Consider the following 17,361-nt stretch of genomic DNA (forward strand, 5'->3'; position numbering starts at 1 on the left):
GGTTTACTTTGCAAAACTTTGTGGTTTTGTAAAATAAAGAAATCATACAGGATGCGCTTTCTGCCGTCTCGGTCTCCGTGAACTTCTGTCTGAAGTGCGTCACAAAAACAAATATTCACTGATTGTGTAATCCGTATAAACCAACGAGAGGTACAGTCTTTCCCGTTTGAGCTCATTATCGTTTTTGGAAGAAGACACGCTGTGAATTTACCTCAGAAGAAGAGCATGATCCGATAAGGCCTTTCTAACACAAAAAGTGTCTCACAAAAGTTAATTCTGTGAGCGAAAACTGGAGTCTATCAAAAGTCAAAAAACTCTCCAAACAAGTGATCTGAGGGTTTTACTCAACCTAACAGCTACTTACATTTGTAAATGCCACAATAAACCAGAAACATAATTGCATAGAATAAGTAACAAGTAATAAGATCCAGCACTTTCAGTTGTGCGCATGGTAAATCAAGACCTGTCAATCTAAGCGATCAGTCTAATCCAAGCTGTAAAACAGTGGCCGACTGGTCTCTATACATCGTCCCTTCCCACCATACCCACCCACATACCTGAGATCAGAGATGAACTTAATATTGGTTTAAGAGGTTAATCAAGTTTGCTGTTTGTTAACTATAAATGAACACATTAGCTGGTATGTTGTATTTAATTAATTTAATGTTGAACAGGTTAGCTTTTTTAATTAAATATGCTATAAGTTGATAATTGTCATTTTCTTCAATCATCTAAAATATGTTGCTTGTAAGTGTTTGCTTCAGCCAGTGGAAGGCATGGTACAAGTGTATATGTGCACATGATCAGGATGGTACCACCTCTGCCTCATTTTGAGCCAGGAAAAACCCCGAGTAATATATGCACATATTGTGTCTATTAAGCAGAATAAACAGATGATGTGAAAGATATACAGTTTTGCCAAATTTAACATTCTGGCTCGGGGAGGGGGGCACAGTGGTCTTAATAGGGGGGCATGGTCCCTGCGGGTCATCCTGTAGAGCCGACCCTGCCTTAAACCCTGACCAGTCCCCCAGTCCCTGCCGCTGAAAAACACCCCCACAGCATGATGCTACCGCCACCATGCTTCACCGTTGGGATGGTATTGCACAGGTGATGAGCGGTGTTTGGTTTCCTCCAGACATGACGCTTGGAATTGAGGACAAACAGTTCAATCTTCATTTCATCAGACCAGAGAATCTTGTTTCTCACAGTCTGAGAGTCCTTAAGGTGCTTTTTTGCAAATTCCAAACAGGCTTTCATGTGTCTTGCGCTGAGAAGAGATTTTCATCTGGTCACACTGCCATAAAGCCCAGATCGGTGGAGTGCTGCAACGATGGTTGTCCTTCTGTAAGTTTCTCCCATCTCCACAAATGATCTCTGGAGCTCAACCAGAGTGACCATTGGGTTCTTGGTCACCTCTCTTACCAAGGCCCTTCTCCCCTGGTTGCTCAGTTTGGCCGGGCGGCCAGCTCTAGGAAGAGTCCTGGTTGTTCCAAACTTATACCATTTAAGAATTATGGAGGCCACTGTGCTCTTGGGAACCTTCAATGCAGCCAAAAAATTTTGTTGCCTTCCCCAGATCTGTGCCTCGACACAATCCTGTCTCTGAGCTAAGCAGGCAGTTCCTTTAGCCTCATGGCTTTGTCTGGAGTGGTGGTGGCATAGTGGGCTAAAGCACATAACTGGTAATCAGAAGGTTGCTCGTTCAATCCCCACAGCCATCACCACTGTGTCCTTGAGCAAGGCACTTAACACCAGGTTGCTCCAGGGGGATTGTCCCTGTAATAAGTGCACTGTAAGTAGCTTTGGATAAAAGCATCTGCCAAATGCATAAATGTAAATGTAAATGTTTTTGCTCCGAAATGCATTTTCAGCTGTAGAGGTGTGTGCCTTTCCAAATCATGTCCAGTCAATTGAATTTGCCACAGGTGGACTCCAATCAAAGTGTAGAAACATCTCAAAGATAATCCAGACATTGGTTAAGTACATTGGATAAGAATGACAATGTCTATAATATCCAAAATTTATTTTAATTTCGATTGAAAAGCGTCCTTGGGCTCCCTCTCTTTCTCTCTCTCTCTCGCTTTCGCTCTCCTCTCACAGACGGTGTGGTTGTTTCAAGGAGCACAATACGACGATACTTGAACAAAAATGAGCTGCATGGTCGAGTTGCCAGAAAGAAGCCAATGCCACAAAAAAGCCCATTTACAATATGCCCGTCAACACCTTGATACGCCTCACAGCTTCTGGCACACTGTAATTTGGAGTGACGAGACCAAAATAGAGCTTTATTGTCACAACCATAAGCGCTATGTTTGGAGAGGGGTCAACAAGTATTGTGCTCCTTGAAACAACCACACAGTCTTTTTCCAGAGCAGCCTGTATTTCTCCTGAGGTTACCTGTGGGTTTTTCTTCTGGCAGTTGTGGCTGAAAACTTTCTTGGTCTACCTGACCTTGGCTTGGTATCAAGAGATCTCCGAATTTTCCACTTCTTAATAAGTGATTGAACAGTACTGACTGGCATTTTCAATGCTTTGGATATCTTTTTATATCCTTTTCCATCTTTATAAATTTCCTTTACCTTGTTACGCAGGTCTTTTGACAGTTCTTTTCTGCTCCCCATGGCTCAGTATCTAGCCTGCTCAGTGCATCCATGTGAGAGCTAACAAACTCATTGACTATTTATACACAGACACTAACTGCAATTTAAAAAGCCACAGGTGTGGGAAATTAACCTTTAATTGCCATTTAAACCTGTGTGTGTCACCTTGTATGTCTGTAACAAGGCCAAACATTCAAGGGTATGTAAAATTTTGATCAGGGCCATTTGGGTGATTTCTGTTATCATTATGATTTAAAAAGGAGCCAAACAACTATGTGATCATAAATGGCTTCATATGATCACTATCCTTAAATAAAAGATATTTTCAAAATCAGTGCCAAAATTTCACAATTTCTGCCAGGGTATGCAAACTTTTGAGCACAACTGTATATGTATATGTGTATGTATATATGTATATGTGTGTATATATATATATATATATATATATATGTGTATATATATATATATATATATATATATATATATATATACACACACACACATACACACATATACACATATATATATATATATATATATATATATATATATATATATATATATATGTATATATATATATATATATATATATATATATATATATATATATATATATATATATATATATAAAGGAAATCTGATCTTTTGTATAAGAAAGTTAATATGGTAAACATTACAAATTAGTTTAATTATAATTATTTAATTAAAGTGCTCAAAACTGTGCAGTATCTTCAATATTTCTTATCAGTTCATGGCACAAAGTTTCTTAGTTTTATTTTCAAAATCCTAAAACTTTGTTCACGTCCAGGTTTAAATTTTAAACCTTTTGAATCCCTGGTCTCAGACTTTTGGGCGCCATTGTATGCCACATTACACAGCGTCTTCAGCCACTTTTATGTTCTTTATATGTTCATGGGGAATAAAATCATGATAATAAAATTATTTACTTACAAATATCCTATGTGTGAACTATTTTTTCATGCATTTTCATGCAATTTTTTTATTGCTTACTGTTGCTGATTGAAATTTCCTTGTATGTTAAAATATGTTTGAAAAATGTATAAGATTTGTAAACAAAGATAGTAATGCAGCATGTTTATTTGTTGGCAGGCACCAGCATTATAAGGGGTAAGAATGACCTGAGAAAGAGACAGAGAGAGAAAGCAAGACAGTAATGATTATTATCCATAAAAGACAAAATTCTTTTCATCACGTCAGATTATCCTGGCTACGGGAGCGTGCCCTCACCAATCAGAGCGGGCCCTGGGCCCTTTTCTCTCTAAAGAAGATGTGAATGTCGCAGCGTAAGAAAAGGAGAAAAGACGAAGGCCTTTAATATTCATCCTTTTCTCTTTTTAGAGTGTAACGGCTGCACCTGACATCTACAGAAACTGTGCAAATCTCTTCACGCATTGTCAGGCACTCCTCTAATCATTTTATGCCCTTGTGAGGCTTTGAAAAGAGCCGATAACGAAGCAAGTCAAATACAGAGCTCGCTCAATTCATAAGTTAACAGAAGAACTGCACACGCTCGCAGAGACTGAGGTAATAATCATGCCTCTGGACCAAGAGATTCACCTTGTCTACACTGCAAGCATGTGATGCTCTGTGACTAAACTAGAACATCCCTGTTGCTCTCTCTCAGTCTTAATGACAGAAAAGATTTAAAGACAAAGGCCGTAAGACTAAATGCTGCCTAAGATCCTGTTATAATCAACAAAGCTGTGTACACTGCAAGCACTAGGGTTGGGTGATATCGATAAAATAATTTGTATATAATCGCCTTAAAATACATCCACTCCACAGATATCCGATTACATCATCAACCCTCCTGCCGAGGGTCAGAGAATTTTTTTGCTTTATTGATTTTGCTTTAAAAAAAATTATTCATTTATTGAAACATGAAAAACATAAACAAAAGACATTTCCAAGTTCAAATTGCACTTTAAACTAAATTAAAAAAGCAATAAAATAACAAAGTGACCAAAAAATTGTATTTAACCACCTCCCCAAATCCAAACATTTACCATCTCCAAAGTCTCCATTTGCCATCACGCAAGCATCCGTCAATGATAACAGGTGGAAAATTAATAATAGCCCACAGATTAAGAACTAAAGACAATCATAAATATAAAAATAATCATAATCATAATAATAAAGCCTAATAAATTCCCTTGCGTTCCCAAAATAATGCTGCCAAATGTGTGTTCTTATCGAATTTGTGTTTGTATTGTGTTTTGGTAATACAGTTAATGCTGCATAAAGAAAATAAAACAGAACTCAATTTTAGGTTCAAGGTGAACGTGTCTTGTATTATTTTATGATTTAATCACTTTCGTCTTTGTTTCTTTAATACAAAGATATATATTACTGAACCTGCAGAGTTGCGCTCAAAATGCATGCCAACCGCGTCGACACTAAACTCACAGCACCTCCCGAGATGATCGGAGATAATTTGCAGCATTCTCATAGAAGACATTATTCTTGCAAACAGTTTTCAGACGAATTAAACAGAGAAAAAAAAGAGTGAAAACTCTTTACATGCACTTGTTCCACATGACAGGCTCGTGCTGCACGCCTCTGAACAAACGAATCAGACACGAGCATTGACGGCTTTTCTTTTGTGTGTTCTTAATAATAAAGCGTGTTTCTTCAAGAGCATGTCTTTGTGACTAACAGCATTTCTCGTCATGTATCACTCCGAGATGTCTTACAGGTCACCCACCTGCTGCGGGTAGATGAGCAAAATTTCCCACGCATGAAATACCTGCATTTGGACGATGAACTTGTGAACTGGTTTCAGCCTCTACGCATTTTGCGGGTGGCAGGTGCTAGTTTCACACCCTGGCCACTGTTTAATATATTTGCCGACTTCCCAGATCCATGGTTATGCCATTTCCCAATATTGTCACAATCTGCATCGGGATCTTTGTAAGACATCGTCGATATCCGATTACATCATCCTATCACCCATACCTAGCAAGCACACTACTTGCAGTGTAGATATTTATTGTTTTTAAAGGGAGTTTATAATCCACAAAGATATCTTTATTGCCAGCATGCAATGCGATAAAACTTAAATGCTCCCAATATGATCAATTCTAAACTATAGCGGAAGTGTTCTAGTTGTTGTATCATGAACATGCAGTGAAGATATATTCGTTATTTTTAACGTGAGCTATAATCAACAAAGATATCTACACTGCAAGTGCGGCAAGTTGACAGCTTCATAAATTACAGTTGTCATAGCGTGCACTTGCAGTGTAGATATGTTATTTGGTTTTAACGGGAGCTTATAATCAAAGACAATATCTACACATCAAGCATGCAAAGTCGACAGCTTCGTTGATTATAATGGAAAAGTTTTGTCGTATTGTGCACATGCAGTGTTTTTAACGGGAGCTAATAATTGACAAAGATATCTACTCTGCAAGTGCGCAGATATTGATATTGTCGCTGATTTTAAGCTCCCATTAAAATCAACGAAGGTATCTACACTGCAATGCATGCTACGACAAAACTAGAATGTTTTCTTTATAATCAACGAAGCTGTCGAATCTGCACACTTGCTGTGTAGATAACTTTGTTGATTATAAGCTCCCTTTTGGCGCACTTGCGAACCAAAGTTCGTTGGTTTTAATGGGAGCTTAAAATCAATGATGATATCTACACAGCAAGTGGCAAAGTCAACAGCTTTGTTGATAATAGAGGAAGTCATACTACAAGCCTAGAGTGTAGATGGGGTTACTGTGTTAATATCAGAAAATGTGGGCTTACAAGCCATCTTAAAATGGCAAAGGTGGCATAGAAGCCACATATAAGATGCAGATACATCTATGAAACTATGAACAGCTGTATATTTGCACAAACTAATTCTAAATTAAAATGTATATAAATACATATAAGGGAAAGTGTACTGTATATTTTAGGTTCTGTCTCTAGTCACCATTGATTTTAAATTTTTCACCATTTTAAAACATCTTTTTGGCTTAATTTATGCAAAACCAACGGCGCTTCAAGTGGGGCAGGTTGTTTTAGGACAACTCTTACGCATCATTGCATTTTTACACTGAATTTGGAGCAGCACAAAAATGCCTTTGCAGTGTAAAGACAATGTTCAGATCTGTAGTCCATCTGTTTTGAAACTGAAAATTTCCAAAGCAGTCCTCTTAATCTTGTTTTCACCCTGCATAGACGGAGAGACTTTATCAGTGCGATCACTGGTAATTTCAGTGTACAGATGCAATCACTCTCTTCCTACCTCCCACTACCTTCTTCCCTCAGGAGTGAACAACAATACGCTCCCACACAATAGACGAATAAGAGCCTGTTGACTGCGACAAATCCCACCACTGCAGCGACGAGGACACTGTGCAATCTGTGCTAATGTAATAACACTGACCTGAAATCTGTTTAAAGGGTTCCCACACATTTCTAGTTGTTTGTGATAACTGGATAAGGATTTTTTAAAATCATTTTGTGTTAGACCTATTTGCTAATGAATCATTCAAACTGATGTGTGAAATGGTTTAATCGATTAATTGAAGAGAACTGAACTTTGTGAAAATTTTCCTCTTTTTTTTAAGAGGTATTATAAAGGAAAGAATAACCAAGAAATGTATATTAACTTTTTTTTTTTTTCCTTGATGTTTTAAAATTCCCTGATATTTCCAGGTTTTCCATCACTGTGGGAATCAAGGTTGGAAATTAACTTAGGGCAAACATTCCACTGAAATTGAGGAAAATATCCCAGATATTTAAAATTTGGGGTCAAAAATTGTCCCACAATGAATTCCTCTGTTCTTTTAATTGTTACCTACAATTTGTTGTGGGTTTAGTATGGTTTAGAATGGGTTTAATGCAGACACCATAGTGACTTACAGTACAGCAGTCAGACATCTGCAATTTCAAGTGTTGATTAATAGCTAATATGAAGAGGCTTTTGATGAAAAATGATCCATGACAATACAAAGTATAGAGATTAATAATCTAATCAAATGTTGATTAGCAGAGCGTTTATTGTGTTAAGATATCTTGTGCATTATTAGCTACATTTATATAGCTACTTCTGTGTTTGACATTGATCTGATCTTATAATTAACAGCTACATTTGCTCAGACTGAGAATTTATGTCAGTTAATTGATTTAGTTGACGTATTTGACTAAAATGGACCGTATTTTAGACAAAGTGCACTTGTAAATGTAAAAAATGCCCCTGAAAATCAATTCCAGTGGGCAAATATTACTCCTTGATAAAAAAGTTACTTTCTGACACTGGTGGGATTGGTGGTAATCTATCACCATAGGACAAACCATCTAATGTTTCTATATGTGAGTAACAGATGAGTTTGTTAATGCTGCTTACTGTAACCAATTAATAATCACTTAAAATGAACTGCAATCTTGTCTGAGACCACATAAGATGAGACCTAGTCCAAGCCCAAGGCCATGTATATGTGGTCTTTAAAGGTCTACACATCCTGGCTCCAACTGTTTTTTAACGTGAGTCTAACTAAACAGAAAAGGAATCAAACCCTTGATACAAAGGGTATCGCTCCATATACTATAATAGAGATGGAGAAAATCAGAAAGACAAGTTCAGACACAGTGAAGGCCAATTGTGTGGATAAACCGCACCAACATGTGACTAAATGTACAATTGCAGCAGTGATTCTCATTCAGGCCATTTGTGTTCCTAACACTCAAATGCACAGCAGGGCTCCATAACCTTTGTGGTTTGGAGAGAAATACATACAACGCATAATAATATTTAAACTTTTGTCTGTTTTGACTACATAAGATGTAGATTTGTGGTATATGTGTACTGTATATAAGTGTTTTAAAGGAAGAAACACAAGGAAGCAAGAAAAATGAGAGCGAGAGAGACCCAGAGAATGAGATCCTTAAGTCTTTTTTCTGCAAGAGGGGCGTCCAGCTGAGCACTGGCTCCAAGCCCAGTTAGACCCCTGGCCTAGCTGGACTCAAACACACACTCACCTGGGATGTGTGCCATCCGGGCCGGACCTCCGCCAGTTCCTCTCACACACACATGCCTGAGACCCCACAGCCCGGCAGCTTCCTGCTTCACACACACTGACACCCATAAACACACCTCACAGCCAGAGAGCTTCCTGTCCAACCCGAAACAACCCCGATCATGTCCGCCTCTCCACCACCCACTGGCACACCTCAACTGTGTGTGATGAGAAGGCCAGTGTGTGTGAGTGTGTGATGATGGGATACGTACAGGCTCCAGTGTATGTGCATTGGTCTCACCTTTTACTGATTCTCATACAGTCACATACAAAAAGGAGTAGTCTAGCAGGTACAATTTATCTAGCGTGCACACACACACACACACACTAAATGTTTCCGGAAAGATCAAGTTGCAGACTTTATAAGGTCCCTATAGGGGAGAGGCGGATGGGAGGAAAGAAGATACACACTCACACACACTTTTCGATATGTTTCTCTTCACACACACGCACACTTATTCCAACATCAACACTTATTTATTTTACCACAAAGTTTCAGAAATAACAAAGTATCATCACTGGGGATATGCTGGAATATGTTTAAAACAATATCAGAGAATTTGAGCACAAAATTAAGGGAAGGGGGAATGAAAGAAAATGTGATCTGTTTTAATAAACAAAATTTTATCCTTTACACTGTATACTCTAGATACACTATTATTATAGACCATTATACTACAGGCATTTATGGAGTGTTATTAGATTCTGAAATTTATTTTATTTTACAGTTTATATCAAACATTGATTGACGAGTAATATTGCACTGCTCTTTTACAGATGAATAATATAAAAATAAAATATTCTTATGGATTTTTCTTTCATGCGTTAAATTTGTGTGACTGATTATATAAAAAAATAACGTGTAAAAAAATTATAAAAAAATAATCACGTAAATTCCTTGAAAAAGTATGTATTTTCCTATCATGGGAGAAATGCAAGCTTAAAAGTATGAGGTGCGTCAGCAGGGGGCAGTCAGCGCGTCTTAAAAAAACCTTACAAGCAAAGCAGCCACAGAATGAGAGCCGGTCACACAGGAGGCGTTTTCATCAGTTGGACAAAGCAACAGAAGGTAGGGATTTTGAGAAGCGACTTTCAAAGTTTCAACTACTTTTAACTTGACACAGCATCCTAAAAGTGCACCGTTTATGATGCTGAAAACCAGTGAGACACTCAAAAAGCGTCCATCTGACAAGCATGTACATAAATGACTATTAAAAATAGTGCAGATGGAACGCAAGAATGTCGTGTGAGAACAAGACAGACTGACTCAATTGCAAAATGGATTGCCATGGATTGAAGGCTAATGTTTAGTGATGTGGGACTAAAACAAATAATATATTGACCTCTAAAGCCACTTTTTGTATTGGTCTGCCACAATAATGCAATATATTTCTATCTGAATATATGAAAAAAAAAAATAATAAAAAAAAAAAAAAATAATAATATATATATATATATATAGACACATACACACACACACACACAGGCAGCCAAAAGTTTAGAATAACGTACAGATTTTGCTCTTATTGAAAGAAATTGGTACTTTTATTCACCAAAGTGGCATTCAACTGATCACAATGTATAGTCAGGACATTAATAACGTGAAGAATTACTATTACAATTTGAAAAAAATGTTCAGAACTTCTTAAACTATTTTAAAGAGTTCTCATCAAAAAATCCTCCACGTGCAGCAATGACAGCTTTGCAAATCCTTGGCATTCTAGCTGTCAGTTTGTCCAGACACTCAGGTGGCTTTTTTAGCAAATATTGACATACAGCATGTGATTAACTGAGATTGATTTCAATAATTGCTAATATTTTACAATAAGGTTACAATTGTTAACATTACTTAATGCATTAGTTATCATGAACTAACAATGAACAATATATTTATTACATAATTTATTATTTTATGTTAATGTTAGTTAATAAAAATAAAATTGTTCATTGTTAGTTCATAGTGCATTAATTAATGTGAACTATTACAACTTTTCATTTTAAGTATATATATATATATATATATATATATATATATATATATATATATATGTTGGAGTTAACATTAACTAAGATTAATAAATGCTTAATAAGTATTGTTCATTGTTAGTTCATGTTAACTAATGTTGTTAACTAATGTTAACAAATGGAACCTCATTGTAAAGTGTTACCAATTAATTGATCAGCATGTCATGTCATTAAATGGAATAAGAATTTTTAATAATTGGAGTACAAATTTTCATCGAGTTACAACCCTAAATATAATATAATATTTAAAGGGGTCATGAACTGAGAAATCAAAATTCCCTTGATCTTTTGACATATAAGAGGTCATTGTACTATAAAAACATCCTGTAAGTTTCAGAACTCAAAACTTTCTCGTTTATAGCTTATATTGAAGCCAATCTGCCAAAACGACAGGATGTGGAATGTGCCACTTTATTACGTAATAGTGTGGCTAAACACTGCCTCCGCAGAAGATGATCAACACCTGCTTCTACATCACTGCCTGTTTAGCCCCGCCCACCGATTCACGCATGTAGTAGGTAAATACGAGAGAGGTAAACGCAGTTCTACGCAGAAAGCAAACGATAAAGATGGCTCTGAAGACAACAAGACGCCGTGCATTGCCAAGTTGTGGAAAAACACAGTCTTTGCATTGCCTTCCTTCTGATCCCAACATTAGAAAAGAGTGGATGAACTTTATTTTTAATGAAGTTCCAGACCGCGTCAGTAAGAACTTGGTCCTTTGTTCACTTCATTTTACCGCGGATTCATTTACAAACAAGGCACAACTCGACGCAGGATTTTCAGAAAGACTGAAACTTGGATCCGACAGTAATGTCGCACCACACAAGTGTGAGTAAATGTTTTTATTAAGTGGTCACTATTGCTTTGTCTGTTATTACAGATCGTTTGATATGTACACAGCAGCGTCCATCTATGAAGGATGTAGGCTGTCAAACATACATGCTAAAGTTTACATCGGTGGGCACACAGCTGTCCTTTGGAACTTTGGGACCTAATTGTAGAAGCAAAGGTTTTTTAAATATGCAAAACTGTTAGCCAATCATACCAGTGGGCGTTTACTTCCGAGTCTACAATCCACCACGCTTATTCAAACGGTGTGTTACGATGAGGGGGGTCAAAACAGTATGGAAAATAGACTATTAATTCTACATTATGATGTTTTTTGATGTAAAAATCTTGATAACATTATAAGTGGACCTCAGAGAACAGTACAAAATAAAAAAAAGGCAGTTCATGACCCCTTTAAGATAACATTTATTTTATGCAAGATCATATTTATTCTAGTAAAATAGAATACAAAAAGTATTTGACTGTCTTGAATATATCTAAATATAGATATTGTCTTTGTAAAACAATAACTACTAATGTACCAATAAAAATTGTACCTGTACATAGGTGTCAATACTGGCAATGAATTTGTCACAGATGCTGTTAATCTTGAAATAACTCAAATTTTGTTCTGTTATTAGTGTCTCTTTGTGTGGCAAACTTTGTGTTGAACATTAAATGCATGCATCAAGGTATCAGGTTTTGGTGTACGTAGTAACATCTGACCTGACACCAATGTATTAAAATATCAATAAAAAATATCTTATTATCTACAGCTGATGGGAAAACAACTGTAATGTCAAAGGTGGATTTTAATTAGACAGCAAAAAGACCAAACTGACACTTCTTTGTTAATTTTTCCATTTACTCTGAGCGACCAAAGAAAACATTTGGAACTGATGTCAACTAATTCAGTTTCTTACCATTTCTGTTGTGGAAATGTAACAAAATTTTGTTAAAAATCTTGTCTTTTTAAATTGTCCTTGCAGAGTCTTACCACAGACTTTTTTTATATAACCAATCCAAATCTAGATATAATCACTTGTATTCTGAATTAAACCACTAATTAACAATAAATACCTATAACAACACTGTAATTACTTGATAGTTAATTACAATGCAATCCAGTTGTTGGATCTTTTGATAATGTGTTGCATCCATTGATGACTGTAATTGATGGTTCTGTTTCTATAGTGATGGTGGTACGTACCTTCCTGAAGTGAGACGAGTGGAGGGAAGTATTCTGGGATGTAGTCTCTCCTCTCTCCCCTCAAGGCATCACGGGCATCCGTGTCAAAGCCAGCAGCAGGAAACTGCAGAACGCTGCTCTTACTGATGGGGAACTGAGGGATAGTTTGGGGGAAGCCGACAGGCTCCAAGTTATTTACATAGTCCTCAAGTTCGGCTATACTGACTCCCAAAAGTCCAAAAGCCTGGTCCACATCACTTAGTCCAGGGTCTGTACGTCCATCTGAGAAAAGGGAGAGAGAGATTGTGAATTATGTTACTATACAATTATGTATTATAATGCTTAGGCTATAATAACTTGAAGAAATGTATACTTTATTTTATTCTTTAATAATTTATTCATGTATTAAACAAAGGATCACATGTGAGTTTATTTTACAAAAATGAATGTCTGACAGTACATCATCCTGTTTATTACATGGCTACTTACTAAAGCTGCACGATTCTGGATAAATTGAGAATCACAATTTTTTTGCTTAGAATAAAGATCACGATTCTCTCACGATTCTGAAGAAAAAATGCATATTTCAGTGATACACAAAACCTGAACATAAGGGTACTAAACAAAGTAACATGTAATGTACTAGAGGTTCTGACATGTTCACTGCTTCAATCTATGCAAAAATACAATAAAGTTGTAAATCAAATATCTAAATTTAAAATGTCCTAAGTCCACAAGACAGTGCATTGAATACATTATGAACCAAACAGCACCTTGTTATTACTGAAAAAAAAAAAAGTGAATAAAAAATAAATAAAACGATTTAACCTGTTTCTCACATGCTTAATAAAAAGCAAAATGAGCAGAAAAAAGCATCATTAACAATTCTATGTTAACTTGGTGTTGCACTGGTAAGCAAATATGTAATAAAACAAAATAATTATATTAAAACAATTTAAATTAAAACAATGAGGCCTTCAGTGTTTCTCTTGTAAAAATTGCTTTATTTCAATTATTCAAGAGGCAGTAATTAAATAGAGAACAGAGTGAACAGTGCTTTAAGTTTTTCAGCAACCATAGCAATTAAACATTGAAAAAATTAGTTATTAAATGCAAAATGAAACTACTTAAATATTTAACACTCTTTACTGTGTGATTAATAGATCTACATTAATACTGATTTATTGATGCAGTAAGAATGCCTGAACGCCTATAACAGACAGCATGCAGCTTATATACATTTAGACGTCGCACAGATCTAAAATTTTGAAGAATTTGTCCCGTCTGCTTATACATTAACAGCTGTTTTTGCTTTAATATCTTGAGACAGCGCAGATTTAATTCCATCTGTTTACACTGGTAATTCATTAACAGCCGTGTTTACTAGGGATGCACCGATCCGATACCTGGATTGGTATCGGCTCCGAAACTGAAGCTTTTAGACGGATCGGGTATCGGTCTGACGAGCCCGATCCAAATCCGATACTGTGTGTTAGTCATGTTCGTTACTGTCAAGCTCAAAAAATGACATAAAAGAACCATAAAAACACCATTAAAGTAGTTCATATGACTCGTGCATTTTATTCAAAGCCGCTTGAAGACGTGCGATAGCTCTGTGAATCACAAAAGTCTGTGTTTAATAAGTAAATATATAGTATGCGCAGCGCCAGCACATTAGTGAATGGCACTGTTGTTTACACACATACTCGCGGCTATTTTAGCCTTCACGCAGTGTGCAATATTTGAGCGCTACACATGAACAGCATCTCTTATGTAGATGCTCAATAGTTCGGTTCACTTATAATATGCATTTAGAACGGCACTGGAGGTGTTTTTTTTTTGTGTGTGTGTTTTTTTTTTTTTTTTTACCAGAATTTGAATAAGAAGCAAATTAAATTACTGTGAACTTGCCTACAAGCAGACACATACAGGACTTCCTGGAGAGTTTAGAATGTCAAAATAAAAGCGTGAAGGCTTAAAAGATAAAGATGCATGATTGAGATATATTACTATTATAATATATTATTATTATTATCATTTGTTTACAAATTATAAAAATATTTATGTTGAATGTGTTCCAAAAATAACTGTGTAAATGAAAAGTGGACTGATGTCTTACAACTAAATTGAACAAAAAAGAGATCTGAATCCTTTAAAGTCCAGATACAAGTTTATAAAAAAAATAAAAATAAAGGCTTCTTTTCTACTGAAGACTTGAAGACTGGAATTACGGTTAATTTTGCTGCTACATTATCCAGTGTAGTAGTTCATAATAAAGTGTTTCTTAATAAGCTATACATTTATATTGAAATAATGTGTAGTTAGAGGTTTGTGTTTCTTTACATATTAAAGAGTACTCCCAATTAGTTCCACACAATAATGTAAAGATATTCTAAACTGATTATGCAAAAAAAAACAAAACAACAACAACAACACTGGTATCGGATCGGGATCGGCTGATACTGAGATTTCCGATATCAGAATCGGAAGAGAAAAAGTGGTATCGGTGCATCCCTAGTGTTTACATTAATATCACCTAAAAAGGGGTATTTTGATTAAAAACAGCGCAGAGACTCGTGCAGCAGCGCTGCATTCATCACGAGACACAAGTGAACAGGCAGACACATGCATGTAAGCATTGGAAAGCAGCCGGCTGTGATCAAACAGCGTATGGGTAGCGAATTTAGTCAGATCTTGGTAATGCCAGTATTTTTCATGAGGGAATATTTTTTTCTACCCATTGAAAAATGTCAAATACATCAATTTAATCAATTCATTAAAAAAATCTCAGGATTGTGAATTTATTACCTCTTACCCTAAGAATTATATATTTGTAGGCCTACTATAAATCTTTCACTTTCCATTCGTCTTTTTTTTTTTTTTTTTTTGGCGATTAGCAAAACAAATCTTCATGCATATTTCCACCTACAGGGCAGGGAGGAGACTTTATAGCAAAAAAAAGACTTAAATATTGATCTGTTTCTCACCCACACCTATCATATCACTTCTGAAGACATGGATTAAACCACTGGAGTCTTACGGATTACTTTTATGCTGCTTTATGTGCTTTTTGGAGCTTCAAAGTTCTGGCCACTATTTACTTGCATCATATGGACCCACAGAGCTGAAATGTTCATCTAAAAATCATCCTTTGTGTTCAGCTTCTGGGATGGCATGAGGGTGAGTAAATAATGAGAGAATTTCCATTTTTGGGTGAACTATTCCTTTGAGATCAACTCTTTTTTTTTCTTGTGTATTTCAATATATACTTATATTTTCTATTTGCTTTTCATTTTTATTCTGTTTTTTTATTATTATTATCATCTCTGTCTTGTTGTATTGTTTGTGCACTGGAAGCTTCTGTCATCAAGACAATTTCCTTGTATGTGGAAGCGTACTTGGCAATAAAGCTCATTCTGATTCTGATTCTAATATGTACAAATAGGACCATAATAGATAGTCCAGAGGAATTCATTATGAGGGCAGTTTTTGCCCCCACAATTAAATTTTTGTCTGCATTTTTGCCATGAGCCCCCCCTTTTTTAACCATGTTCTTAACACATCTTAGTTTGTATTAGCCTTGCTACACAATTTCTGACAATGACTTAAAAAGGCAACCTGAACTTTTGCATGTAAACAAACCAAACTTCCACAGCTTTTAAAGTAAATTTAACCCTGTAACGCATACCTAATTGTCTTGAAAACATTATTTAAATTTGACACTATCTGGGCATTTTGTAGATCCATTTGTGATAGATGTAAAAGCCAGGTATCTAAAGACCCCAGGTATGTAATAATGTTTGGCGAAAACTCATGCTTTTTAGGGTTAAATACAGAAAACATCCAATCACAGCCCTTAATGAGCTACACTTAATATACTTTCACTTTTACAAATAGAAAGTACAGATATAGTTTCTATATACACATAACAGAAGTGGGTATTTGTCATCACTATGGCAACAGGTAGGAATCCTTTTGCAGCATCCTTAATGCAAACGATTCCATATTATCTAGTCTAAACTCTAGCAAACCTTTCAGCCTCTAAGACATATACACTACCTCACACTATACTTAATTTTGAGCAACATACTGTCATTTTTTAGCACAAATGAACAACTGATCAGCTGTCAAAACAAGTACGCAGAGCGTGACGTTTGATGCCTAGCTTCACAACCAAAATACTGTCATATAGTATTTGTTAAGTGGACAAAAATATTCGCAATAAGCAGTTTACAGAGAAATTTTAATCCTCCTAATAGCTCAATAAACATTTGAGTGGCTAGCTAGCTTAGCATGCTGACAACAGTTGTGGTGGGCGGGGCATACGCACAACACACTTAATAGTGTACACAACTCCGGCATAAAAAGCTGTGAGTGTCAGAACGGATCATCAAAGGTACTCACAGAGTTCTGAGTAGCGGTGGCAGCTCCGGGCCAACTGCTGCAGGTATCTCTCCAGCACGTCAGACAGCAGATCACAGGCGTTCAGCTGCACCGCGTCCCAGCCCACCGCCTGACACATTTGTGCCACGGACACCCGCAGCAGCGACCGCGCGTAACTCTCACACATCTCTGCGGTTCCGAAAGGCCGCTCTCACGGCGCCTGGAAGGGCTGGATCATTCACACAATTAGGGACATCGACGCTTCCACAGGAGCCGCCATCTTTGCTGCCCAAGC

At 36.4% G+C, this 17,361-nt stretch overlaps 1 protein-coding gene across 2 annotated transcripts in view; it reads right to left on the minus strand.

Annotated features, from left to right (window-relative positions):
* The window catches only part of LOC127436811 (transcription initiation factor TFIID subunit 3-like), a 94,526-nt gene extending 77,165 nt beyond the window's left edge, over positions 1-17,361 (minus strand). The window contains exons 1-3 of one of the 2 annotated variants that reach the window (XM_051691209.1): positions 17,088-17,226; positions 13,173-13,249; positions 12,705-12,965 (exon numbers count right to left, since the gene is read on the minus strand). Coding sequence is in view for 1 of the 2 variants with exons in the window: in XM_051691208.1 (XP_051547168.1) it covers positions 12,705-12,965; positions 17,088-17,253 (427 nt within the window). In the remaining variant the exon portion in view is untranslated. Of the gene's footprint in view, positions 1-12,704; positions 12,966-13,172; positions 13,250-17,087 lie in introns of both variants that reach the window. The other variant, XM_051691208.1, reaches the window with a different exon arrangement.

Source organism: Myxocyprinus asiaticus, chromosome 47 (genome assembly GCF_019703515.2).
Source record: "Myxocyprinus asiaticus isolate MX2 ecotype Aquarium Trade chromosome 47, UBuf_Myxa_2, whole genome shotgun sequence".
NCBI classification, from domain to species: domain Eukaryota; kingdom Metazoa; phylum Chordata; class Actinopteri; order Cypriniformes; family Catostomidae; genus Myxocyprinus; species Myxocyprinus asiaticus.